The sequence below is a fragment of the Amblyraja radiata genome, chromosome 2 (genome assembly GCF_010909765.2).
Source record: "Amblyraja radiata isolate CabotCenter1 chromosome 2, sAmbRad1.1.pri, whole genome shotgun sequence".
NCBI lineage: Eukaryota > Metazoa > Chordata > Chondrichthyes > Rajiformes > Rajidae > Amblyraja > Amblyraja radiata.
In genome coordinates this window covers 51,089,617-51,102,990 of record NC_045957.1, presented here as the reverse complement: position 1 = coordinate 51,102,990, position 13,374 = coordinate 51,089,617, and the positions used below count along the sequence as shown (strand labels likewise).

Genomic DNA, 13,374 nt, shown 5'->3' with positions numbered 1-13,374 from the left:
CCTGTGAACTGTGTGAGTTTTTTCCGGGATCACCAGTTTCCTCCCACACTCCAAAATCGTACGTGTTTCTAGGTTAATTGACTTGGTAAAATTGTAAATTTTCCCTAGTGTTGCAATAAGAATTTTCCCGAACAGTCCGTGGCTGATAGCGCTGTGGCCGTTGCCACTATGTTTAAAGTCTCATAGCGCTGTGGCCGTGATGGGAGAAAGGCGTGTTTGAGCGCTGTATCTCTAAACTAAATTAAACGAGCCATACAGGTTTGTCGGATGAACTAAGTTGTAGATTTGAAAATTATAAAAGGGCACTATTAGAGTGAGCATGTGACCAAAACACATGGTGTTCCTTAAATTGTGTAGTTATCCACTTTGGACAAAATCTAAAAAAATGTTGGTCTTTACCTCAAGTGTATTGAATATTACATTACTGGGAAAGCTAGCCAATTGGATGCAAAACTCATCCTGAACGTAGTGGTGGTAAAGATTTGTTTTTCAGACCGGATCCCAGTTTTATTCCTGGAGCATAGGAGGCTGAAGGAGGACCTTATAGAGGTTAAGATTAAGGATAAGATGAATAGCCACAGTTTTCCCCCCAGGGGTCTAAAAGTACAGGTCATAGCTTTAAGCCGAGACAGGAAAGATCATCCACACATTTATCTCCTCCCGCCTAGATTATTGCAACTCCCTCTACACTGGCAACTCCCTGTCCCGCCTGCAACTGGTCCAAAACGCCGCAGCGAGACTCCTGAATGGCACCCGAAAAAGGGACCACATCACCCCGATCCTGGCCTCTCTCCACTGGTTCCCTGTGCGGTTCCGAATAAATTTCAAGATCCTCCTTTATGTCTACAAAGCCCTCAATGGACTTGCCCCCACCTACATCAAAAGCCTGCTTACCCTCCTCACCACCAGGTCCCTCAGATCGGCCGACTTGGGGTTACTGAACATCCCCGCGGTCTAGGTATAAGCTCAGGGGTGACTGCGTCTTTGCGGTTGCAGCTCCTAGACTGTGGAACAGCATCCCTCTTCCCATCAGAACTGCCCCCTCCATCGACTCCTTTAAGTCGAGACTAAAAACTCATCTTTACTCTCAAGCCTTTCTTGACGTCCTCTGAGTGAGGGCTATATGTATGCATTTATGTATGCAATTAATCTATGAACCACTGTTGTATAACGTTAGTACCTCCACCAATGTAAAGCACTTTGGCCAACGAGAGTTGTTTTGTAAATGTGCTATATAAATAAAAGTGACTTGACTTGACTTGACTGACGATTTAAAAGGGATCTGAGGGGCAACTTCTACCACAGTAGGTGGTGCGTATATGGGACAAGCTGCCAGACAAAGTGGTACAGGTAAGTTATAAGACACTTAGAGGTACATGGCTGGGAAAAATTGGGAAGAATATAGGCCAGGTACAGGCAAGTGGGACTAGCACGGTAAGGCAAATTAGTCAGCAAGGATTAGTTGGGGGGGTGACTTTTTCCATACTTTATCTGCAGGAAGCCACCTTATGAAGTTCATTGAGTTTTTGTTTTTGAGGTGGTGAACAAGGTGATTGAAGACGGCAGGGGAATGGATTTTGTCTACATGAATTTTAAAAAGGAATTTGATCAAATCCCACATGATAGGTTGATTGGGAGATAGGGAGACCACCAGGGATGCCGGGGAGATGGCTGCCCTGCCTTGAAACTTTATTTTGCCTTCCATCACAGTGAGGAACGTGTAGGAGTCACTGTGGTGGATGTTCATGTTAAAATGTGTTTTTGAGTGATCTATTACTTTTAATTGTATGACTGACCTGGCCAATGATATTCCTCGTATTTTGCAAAACATACTTGGCGAATAAAGTGTGATTCTGATTCTGATTCAGAAGATTAAGATGCATGGAATCCATGGTGAATTGATCATTTGACATCAAAACTGGCCCACTCATGGAAGACTGAAAGTTGTGGCGATAGATGTTATTCTGACTGGTAGTCAATGACCAGTGGAGTTCCATTGGAATCTGTTCTGGGACCTCTGTTATTTATGAGATATTTTTTAAAAAAGAGGTAAATGCTGATGCATTGGTTAGTAAGTTTACGGATGACAGCAAAAGTGGAGGAGTTGCGGACAGTGAGGTGTGCTGTCAAAGTATTCAGCGGGATATAGATCAGCTAAAGAAATGGGCAGACACGGAATTTAATCTGAGCAAGTTTGACGTGCTGCACTTTGGAAAACAAATGAAAGGAGAAAGTATACATATATTGGCAAGAGCCTTAGTAGCATTGTTCTATGCCAGGATTGTGGGGTCCAAGCACATACCTCCCCAGAAGTGGCATTGAACACAAGAAGCTTTATAGGACTTTGGTTTGGCCGCATTAGGAGTATAACGTGCTGTTTTGATCCGCCCATTAAAGAAAGGTGTGGAGGCTTTTGAGGATGCAGAAGAGGTTTACCAGAATGCTGATTCATTTGAGGGTGTTTCCAACAAGAGTTTGGACAAACTTAGATTGTGCTCTCTCGAATATCAGACGATATGGATCAGATGCAGGCACATGTGATTAGTTTAACTTGGGACCGTGCTCACCAAAGACACTGTGGGCCAAAGTGGGGTGTTCCTGTGCTGTACTGTTCTATGTTCAGTTTGATTTTAATGGGAGTAGGTGAGAAATACTGCTGTCCAACATGCAGTCCAGACTGCTAAGTGGTGTACAGCTGTTTAATAAGCATTATTTGTAAATAACATCAGCCCACACCCCAGTGGAGCAAAAGGTGGCCAGATCCACAAGGTAAATGCTGTGGACTAGACTGATGAGCACATTTTCTCCAACACAATCAACATCAGACTTTATCACTGACAAATCACTGTGCATCTTGTCCCACCAAAACTCTCTCTCTCTCTCTCAAATTTCCCTTATCACCATGACATCTGCCCTCTCCAGGCCAACCTTTGCCATCTACACTGTTTTCTGTGATCACACCCAAATTCCTCAAACTTCATTCCATCTCCATATTCCCTTCTAAATGAAGTCCCTACTGTTGATCTTTAATAATGCTTCCTTTCCCACTCCTCTTTGTTTCCATATCCATCCTGCTTATGGTTTTCAACATCGGAATATCCCATCTCCAAGACACAACAGAAAATGTTCATTTCATGATTAAATACAACAATCATTGTAAGTACCACTGAGATTTAATCCTGCAGAATTTGAATTTGGCCTTGCAGCAACGTTTAATTAAAGTCCCTTTCAGGCTAATATGTACAATTTCCAAAATATTACAGTAAATTTAAGACTAACCCCTGTGGAATTCATCAACTGGTACCAGTGCCTGTCTCTGATGGCTGGGTTTTGCAATTCTGTCACTGCTCGCAGGGATGTGAGCAAGTTCTTCACAGTGGAGTCCAGACTGGTATATGCATCCCAAGCACGAACTTCTTTGTCCATCAATCTAATTTCCTGCATAGGGTGCAAAACAAAATGCATTGAGAATATTGAGTGAGCATTGCTGCACCAGGTCATTTTAAAAACAGTTATCTTAAAAAATGAGGTCTTTCAGGCACTAGAAATGCACTTGAGATAAGACCGAAGCAAGTCTAATTTATGCAACATTAATTTTATTGTTGATGTTACTATATTTACATTCACAAGAAGGAAGTGGTTTACCCCAATAAATATATGAGATAAATTTAATGATCATGCGCACATAGATAAAAGCCTGAAGAGGAATTCATTGACTGTGGTCCTTTAAGCACGATTCTCCTTTTTCAAAGCATATAAAGTAATACAGCACTGAAACAGGCCCTTTGGCCAAACTCATACATGGCAACCAAGATACTCCATCTAATGCTACTTTTGTCTACATCTTTATAAACCTTTCCTTTCCATGTACATGTCCAAATGTCTTTTCACTATTGTAATTTTAACTGCCTCAACTTCCTCTGGCAGATTGTTCCATGTACTCCACCATGCTCTGAGTGGTAGTAGCCGCTCATCAGCTTCCTATTAAAGCTTCCGCTCCCACCTTAAAACTATACCCTCTTGTTCTTGATTCTTCTATCATGTGAAAAAGACTGCACATTCACACTATCTATTCCCCTCATGATTTTATACACCACTATAAGATCAATCCTCAGGGTCCTGTGCTCCAAGGAATAAAGTCCAACCAAGAGCTCAGGCCATTGAAACCTGGCAATATTCTCATTAAATAGTTGGTTAAACATATTTTGCTGTCTTTTCATACTCACACAGAAATAACTTTGCTCATAGTCTACTCTGGCAAGGCCATTGAAATTATGGTCACCATAAAAATGAAAGGGATTGGAGCATTGGGCAGCTCAATTCCTCTTCATCTCTGCCCTCATTGAGTAATTCTAGATGTATATTCTAGTAAAGTAAAGTAAAGTATCCTTTATTGTCATTCAGACATTTCAGTCTGAATGAAATTGTTTAACCTTGCTGTCATAACATAGAATAAACTAACAAAACACACACTTAACACAGTTTTACATCCACCACAGCGAGTCCACCAGGCACCTCCTCACTGTGATGGAAGGCAAAAGTCTTAAAGTCCTTGTTTCTTCCCTCCTCATCTCCCTCTGCATTGAGGCGATCTAGCTTTCGATGTAGGGACCCCGCCGGGTGATGGTAAGTCCAGCGGCCGCATCCGTGGGCTGGTTTTAAATCTGTGGCCCGGGGCGGTCGAAGCTGCCGAAACTGCCACCCTCCAGTCCAGCGCACGAAGCTGTCGTTGCTCCAGAAAACCGGTCACCAACCTGGGACCTGCGAGCTCCCGACATTGTCGTCCACTGGGCCCACGGCCGAGTCCACTGGGCCTGCGGCCGAGCCTCCGAGGCTCCGAAGTCGGGTCGCCACCATCGCAACGCCACCACAGCCCCGAAGTCGGCCAGGCTCCGATTTATCTCGGAGCCTCGAGGTCAGTCCCAGTTGGAGGTTGCTGGCTCTGCGACAGGCCTCAGCACAGACGGAGACGGGGGATACGACAAGAAAAGGTCGAATCCCCTCGAAGGAAGAGACTAAAAAGAGTTTCTCCCCCCCCCCCCCCACACATACAAAACTAAAATAAATGCAATAAACTAAATAACAGGACAAAAGAAGACAAAAAAAGAAAAAACAGACGGACTGCAGGTGAGCCACAGCTGCTTGGGCAGCGCCGCCACTTCCGGAATGTGAACATGAACATGATAATAGAAGGTGAACTCAAGAAAAATTCACGGATTCTTTTAATCCTCAACCAAAGTTACCTTGGAAGATTGGTACTCTCCCAAGGGGTAATTATCTAATTTACACTGCATTGCATTGGATCTGATGGTCTCTCACTGAATATAAGGGAGGCATGAGTACCATGCTTTCCAAAGTAGAGATATCCAAGTTTGGATATAGATGAAGCACAGGGCCAACCAAGGACAAATTAGCTCTAAGCAAGTAGGGTGCTGAAAATTAGCATTTATTAATAACAACATCCGAATACTTTAATCAGTTATAGAAAACATGCTAGTTACTTAAAGTGAACAGCGATCAACGTAGTTTCACAAGATTCTGCTTTAGAAGCAACATGTCAAAATATATGGTCAAAACAGTATATTTTGAATTACAAAAATCATAAAGTTCTGAATTTAAAAAAAACTACTAGTTAAGATTAAAGATAAGCAATCAGTGTATTGCTGAGGATGAAGACCCAACTATTCAATAATAATATGCAGAAAATTATTTGAACACTTCAATGGGATTCCTTTTTGCTTGTATCAGCATCAATAATGAATATTTAGAAACCTTGCAAAAGGTTGAAATTTCCCAGATATACTAAATGAATAGTGGTGGCTCATTCTGTAGCAAACTGCAAAACGAGTTGGATAAAGAGAGCAGTAGATGCCAAAATATCTAGCAACATTCAAATATAGTGTTATTCATTTAAAAAAATGGTTAGATATGCTGCACCCCACAGCTAACAACTTGAACATTGAGCCGATAGCCAATCTGGGAAATTAATAATGGAAAGCAAGGAAATGACAGATTAATTAAGCAAGTATATTGCATTAGTCTTTGCTGTGAAGATGCAAGTAACACCTCAAAAATATCTCTATGTTGGGAACTAGAAGGCAGTGGGGCGGGGAGTTGTTGCAACTGTGGACTGACACATCTTTGGGTTTTCATCATAGACTCTTAAAAGTAGTGACTGGTAAGATACCAAGACAGATGATTACTTCCATTATTATAACAATCATCTCTAACTGGCAATTGTAACATTAGCCATTTCATTTTTCCTTCTTCGTTGAATCACTCTAATTTACTAAAGTTTACTAAATCATTGATTTTAAATTTCCAAAATTTCCTAGTTTTGGGGAAGGTTCCATTCAACTGGAAACCTTAAATGCAACTCCTTTATTCAAAATGGGAGTGAAGCAGAAAGGAAAAATACTACAGGCCAGGAAACATAACATCTATCGTAGCACCATGTCATTAACTAGTAGCGTACTTAGAAACTTTCTAGGCAAAATGTACAAGATTTGGTGATAAAGAAATCATGTTTGTTTATTTTATTGGAGCTTTTTTGCAACTCTAGACATGGAAACTAATTTGATATTGGAAAGTACCATGCTATTAAGCGACACAAGCTTAGTCCACCATTACCAGTGTTAAAACAAGTTCTTGCTATTCAAGATTCTAGTAGATGATGATGCAAGATTTAATCTGTTGAATAAAATGGCTGAAACTGGTTCTGAACAAAGCTTACCTTTAAAAATCTCCTGAGTTCAACATCCATTTGTTCTACATTGATTTGTCTCCACTCTGTCTTGGTCCAGTCATATATACTAGTCTGCGAAAAGGGAAACGGACAGGGAAATGGAAATGTTTCATGTTTTTGAAATGTTTGCTGACAATCAAGAAATCAGATGTACTTTTGCAAAAATATACTGACAAAAATATGGTAATTTACAAGGATTCAATAGAAACGATTCTCCTTTAAGTAAATGTTATCATGATAACCATAAGTTTAGAAACACTGGGAGGATCCATATTTTCTAAGAAAAAAAAAAACTTAAATGTTCCTTTGTGACTTCATTTGGAAGATTGTTAGTGCAAAACAGGTGTCATAAATCATATATTTTCAACCTGCAAAGACATCAAATGTTATATTTTTTTGTAAACCAACATCTGTAGTTCCTTGGTTCTGTAGTTCTCTCAAATTTTATTATGCAAAATGTTGCCTATCCATTTTCTCCAGAAATGCTGAGTCACTCCAGCATTTTGTGTCTATCTTTGGGTATGTCAGTCTGTTATGTTTCCATATCACTAATTTCCACATTGGGAGGGGAGATTCATTTTGAGGAATCCCACATTGTATTTCAAAAGTTAGGACTGAAATTCTGAACAATGCATTACATTTCCATCGCTCTCAAAAGGACATTTGAAATCTGTACCTCATGTAAAACTGAACAGCAAGGCAGCCTTACAACATAGAAACCCCGGAATAGTTTACACGACCCTTTAACCTTACAGGCTAATCCACATATTGGAATCTTCCACTCATTTTGTACACCGTTCCGTTCATACTTTTCCTGACTTTTTTCCTCTTGAAGACCTTGACAATGATTTTGAAAGCTCCAGAACGGAATATTTTATGCTCTCCTCGAAAGTTCATCAGAGATTTTGCTGCCAGTCACTTCCACAAATCAAGTCCAGTTACCCACAAGTAGGCTACTACTTTCTACTCCCTTGAATATTTTTCTACTCCCTGGAATATTCATTGCTTTGGGATCCCCAGCGCCTTCTGTGGTAGAGGGTTGCATAAATCCACCATCTTCTGAGTGATATCCAAGTTCGAACCTAACCTTGAGTTTTGTCTGAGTGGAGTTTGCACGTTCTCCCTGTAAAGGGGCTGTCCCACTGTACGAGCTAATTCAAGAGCTCTACCAAGTTAAAAAAAAAAAATCAAACTCGTGGTCAAGCACGTAGAATTTACATAGCGGGTACGTCGGAGCTCGGGACGTCTCTTAGCGGCTCGTAAGGCTAACGGCAGGTACTCGTGAAATGCGGTAAGCTTGTGAAGACTTTTCAACATGTTAAAAAATGTCCACGAGAGCCCCGAGTACCTACGAGCGGCTATTACCGTAATTCTCCGAGTTCGAATCAGGGAAAACTCGGAAGAACTCTTGAATGAGCTCGTTCAGTGGGACAGCCCCTTAACTGTGTGGATTTCCTCTGGGGGCTTCAGTTTCCTTCCACATCCCAAAGTCATGTGGGTTTGTAGGTTGATTGGCCTCTGTAAATTGCCCTTGTTGTGTAGGGAGTGGATGAGAAAGTAGGATAAAATAGAACTGGTGTAAACGGGAGATTGATGGTCTGCGTAGACTAAGTGAGCCGTAGGGCCCGTTTCCATGCTGTATCTATAAACTAAAAGTATCCTGAGACTATAACCCTTTGTTCTCGAACCACACCAACCGAATACAACCTGTACAAAGATCTTCCCTGTAGCCAGCCTATCAAACCCAGTCTAAAGTTTGTTTATGTGTGTTTCCGTAAATACTCAGTAGTGAAACTGAAGGTCTCCAAACTTCCAGGTTATTTTCCTGTTTTTTATATAATATTCCCATTGTTTCATATCCTGTATTTTAAGTAGTATAGATCATGGTGTATAGCCAAAATAATGAGATGAAGAAAAAATATATCTGTTTTTACAAAGAAAAATTTCAGATATGTCCCTGTGTTTTCTTGCCTTTTTGGTGACATTTTTCAAGCAGCATTTCATCAAATCCATAGGCTGATTTATACCAGAAGGATTACATTAATTTTGCCATTAAATAACCCTATATAAGCCAAATTCTGATTATGATTTTTATCATTTATCACCTGATTAGATGGTTTTCTGATTAGATGGTTTTCTCATGTTTTTGCAGCAGATCGTGAGTAGCGGTGCCCCTTTGGTCACATGTGAACCGTTTTATATTTATTGTTTCTTTTTTTATTGTTTATATTTTCTGTTTATGCTTTCCATTGAAATACTTAATAATAAATGGAACTTAAAATCATAAAATAAAAATCTAGTTTGCTCACCTATTTTAGCGAGGTCTCACTCTGTGGTCCCTCCCGTTGTCAATGCTATTTATAGCGCTATAATGGGGATTTTTTGCACTCGTTACAATTTTTTTTTAATTCAAACAATGCGATTATAATGACCGTGACGTGATCTATGGGCCACGTGGTGGTTTATGTGCCCGACATTTTGTAAGGGAGCTTCAAAATCAGTAAGTATCCCATCTGTTTTAAAAGCTTTATTTAAAAAAAATCTTGTCTTATTTTCAAAAGTTGAAAGAATTAAATTTTGGTCGATTTTGATCACAAATTAGCTCAAAAGGATCATAGGTAGGCCCATTTATAATCCTGTGGTATTTCATTATGATTTAATAACTTTCAAATTTGGCCTCCCATGTCACAGGTTAGTACCCTTATTTCCGGAAACAGCCATATCTCAATGAGATCACCACTTATTCTTCCAAACTTGAGCAAAAACAGGTGTAGCTGAGCCAATCTTACATAATTTATCAGTTCTATCAGTCCACGAATCAGTCTGATGAACCATTACTGCATACTCTTTATGACAAGTGAATCCGTCCTTAGGCCAAACTGAACCACCTGGAAGGAACTCCTTAACCCTTATCTCCTTTAATCATCCTCTTTAGTTTGGTACTTTTTTTCCATCAGGTCTCCGTCAAGCACCATAAAACCTTTTAGAAATTTATATTATTGATGCTATAAAAACATGGGGATAGGATTAGGCTAATGGGTCATTCAGTTTCTGTTGTCTCTTCTGTCAGTCTGAGATCATTGTTAATCTGTATCTAAACCTGGACAGTTTAATGTCTTTGTCAAACAGAAATTCAACAATCTGAATTAAAACAGTAATGTAGGAACAATGTTTTCATCTTACCTTCACATACACAATAAAATCCCAGAGTTGCTTAAGTAGAATAATGTCTCGCCGGCACTGCATTAGCTGTTTATATTCTGGAACAGTCACTTCAAACAGGTTGGCCAATTCTTGCATTTGTACCGTCACTCCCTCGAGCGCACTGAGCTCCTTGTAAGCCTAAATGACAGAATTGGAAAGGGTCCATTTTATTCTTTAGTGTAACCTGCAATTATAATTACCCATTGGGTTATCTTGCCCTGCGAGGATCAGATAGAAAGGTCACAGTCATAATCTGTATTAATGGTGGTGATGCACCAGTTAGCCACCCTCTTTACAGAATGCTTAGCAATTAGCAGAGACTGCAACATCTACATGCTCTTGGCCAAAGATTAAAAAAGTGATCTTAAAGAGTTGATAGGTTTTATCTCACTGAAATCTAAACTGGTAACACAAACCCCAAAGGAATATGTATAGGAAGGAACTGCAGATGCTGGTTTACACTGAAGATATAGACACAAAATGCTGGAGTAACTCAGTGGGACAAGCAGCATCTCTGGAGAGAGGGAATGGGTGATGTTGAGACCCTTCTTCAGATGGAGAATCAGGGGAGAGTGAGTCTAGATATTTGGAAGGTGTGAAAACGACAGATCAAAGCAGACGATGATAAGGAAATGAATGGTTCATTGTTCGCTGAGGGGAAGGCGACAAAGAGACATTCGCTAAAATGCTAAAGTTATCATGGTGGTGAAAGCCTAGATGGGGGAGGGACAAAGTCTGGCAAGTAATGGTGGAATCAGGTGAGGGGACAGATTAGCAGGTGGGTGGAGACTAGAGGAGAAATGAAGCCAAGAAAGGTGTCAGATAAGAAGAAGAGTGAAATGTAACGCCAGAGGAAGGGATATAGGTGGAAGGGAAGAGGGAGGTAGGAAAAGTGGTGCAATGGTGGGAGGGTTGGGTGCACACTGCATGGGGAAAGGAGGCAGAGGAAAGCTGTATTATTTAAAATTGGAGAATTCCATGTTCATACCATTGGGTTGTAAGCTTCCCGAGCCAGTATACGAGGTCATACCATTAGGTTGCACGCACTCATTTTCAAACACTATCCAGCCCTTCTTCCCCCCCCCCCCCCCAGGTCCAATTTCACCTGCATGCCTCTTTCTGGCTTTGCATTTCATTCCTCTTCTGACCTTACTCGACACCCTTTTGTCAAGCCTCCACCCATCTGCCAATCGGTCCCCTCACCTGTTTCCACTTGCCAGACTTTGTCCCTCCCCTACCTAGCTTTCTCCCTCCTACTACAATCAATCTGAAGTAGAGTCCTCACTTGAAATGTTGGTTATCCATTCCCTTCATAGGTGACGCCTGACCCATTGAGCTACTCCAGCATCATGTGTTTGCTTAAGATTCCAGTATCTGCTGTTCCTTGTGTCAGCTATTCTACGGATATGTAGCTTTATATCCAAGCATTTAGGACACTGCTCCTACCTTATCGAGTAATATGTATGGAGTCTTAGAATTATATGAGAAAGGTGCTTCCATTTGGAACTTTTCTCTGAACTCCATCTGCTTGACCTGTAAGAAGTAAACATTAAAAATACCATTAACGGTCATTTTAAACTATAATATTCTTAAGGTTTTCCAACCACAAGGCATGATGGATCAAGACCTTATTAGCACTTACATCAAATGCCACACATCTTTTCCTAATGAGTGACACCTCTGCAGTTTGGAGGGCTGCAACTTCATGCTTCATGGAAGCAGCAATCTTCTTTGTGTTATTCCACTTTTCTGGAAGTTCCTATTAATTAAAGAACAACTTATTCCTTAAAAATCCAAATTTTCTTTAATGTTAACTCGAATACTGAAGAAAAAACTCTCATTGAGATGACTGGATCTCCCAATGGTGGTGGCTTGATAAGGGCATTTTTAACTCATTTGCCCGAGTGGTATAAGCGAGTTCGGTATTCCGAATGTGCATGCCCAGATCAAAGGTCACTATGCATAAACAGCCCTAGAAATCAGTGGAGCAGTGAAGCAGTGGACCTTCATTTCTTCTGTATTTTCCAGATGTGATTCGTCTAGGTAAGAAAATACTGCTTTTTAACAATGACATAGTTGCATTTATTGTTCCTTTGTTAAAAGCTAAGATTATTTTGTCGTTTTCATTGGTTTATTATGCGTTGGTGAGTGAGCGAGATCGTGCTCGTCCGTGGTCGGTCGGGCCCGGGTCTGTTGAGTCGCTGTTGGGCCGTCCCCGTCCCCTCCAGGGTGTCTCGTCCCTGCCCGGGGGTGGCCGGAGGTGTTGGGCCTGGCTGGGTTTGCAGCCAGCGCGGGGAGGAGACTCAGTTGCTGCAGCGCTTTGTGTGTATCTCTGTTGATGGAGGAGACACCCTGGACGGGGACGGCCCAACAGCGACTCAACAGACCCGGGCCCGACACTGACCACAGACAATCATTCATCAAAGCATAATAAAGCAATAAAATGACAAAATAATCTTAGCTTTTAACAATAAATACAACTATTTCATAGTTTGAATACAATATTTTCTTACTGAGAAGAATTCAAGCTGGAAAAAACAGAAGAAATGAAGATCCACTGCTTCACTGCCTTCCAGGGTTGTTTATGCATAGTGACCTTTGACCTGGGCATGCGCAGTCGGAATACCAAACTCACTTATTTTAACAGCATGGATTGTCCACCTTTTCCAATTTTAACTTGATTTACATTTCAATGATTTGAATTGAATTGAATTGACGTGAATACATTTTATTAGCCAAGTATGTATACATACAAGGAATTTGCCTTAGTGCTTTGCTCGCAAGTAACAACATGAATAAAACATTATAATTTAAGCATGTGAAGAATGAAATAAAATACCAGAGCAAAAAGAGGCTTCAGACTTTTGGTTGTTGAGTACAGCTATTGCTCGTGGAAAAAAAGCTATTTTTATGTTTGGCTCTGGCAGCTTTGACAGTCCAGTCGCCTTGCAGAGGGAAGTGATTCAAAGAGTTTGTGTCCAGGGTGAGAGGGGTCAAAGATGATCGTACCTGCTCGCTTCCTGGCCCTAGTATAAACTGAGTTTGGGTTTGAGAACTAATAAATGATTTGCCTGGGTACTATGTAAGCAATTAATTTGACAACTGAAGATAGATATCCATACCTCTCATTGTGAGGCTGAGAAAATTGTAATACCCAAGTCCTTTAGCAAACTGAACATATTATGTGGATGCAAAATAATCAGATCGTATGCAATCTGTCTGTGAAAAGGAGATTCAAGGAACTGCAAATGCTGATTCACTAAAAACTAAAAAATAAATCAGTGCTGGACTAATTCAGCAGGTCAGGCTGCATCTCTGGAGAAGATGGATAGGTGACATTTCTGTCAGTGAAGATGGGATGGTTACAAAGCCCTCAGGTAAATCACTGGGTTAGGTGAGAGCCTGGTAGGAGATGGTCAGCAAGT

At 40.8% G+C, this 13,374-nt stretch overlaps 1 protein-coding gene across 1 annotated transcript in view; it reads right to left on the bottom strand.

Moving 5' to 3' along the window:
* dnah11 (dynein axonemal heavy chain 11) overlaps nucleotides 1–13,374 on the bottom strand; it is a 317,498-nt gene that overhangs the window by 229,107 nt on the left and 75,017 nt on the right. Inside the window, exons 19-23 of the mRNA XM_033046160.1 lie at nucleotides 11,592–11,708; nucleotides 11,396–11,482; nucleotides 9,929–10,087; nucleotides 6,734–6,817; nucleotides 3,280–3,438 (exon numbers count right to left, since the gene is read on the bottom strand). Coding sequence (XP_032902051.1) covers nucleotides 3,280–3,438; nucleotides 6,734–6,817; nucleotides 9,929–10,087; nucleotides 11,396–11,482; nucleotides 11,592–11,708 — 606 coding nt within the window. The remainder of the gene's footprint in view (nucleotides 1–3,279; nucleotides 3,439–6,733; nucleotides 6,818–9,928; nucleotides 10,088–11,395; nucleotides 11,483–11,591; nucleotides 11,709–13,374) is intronic.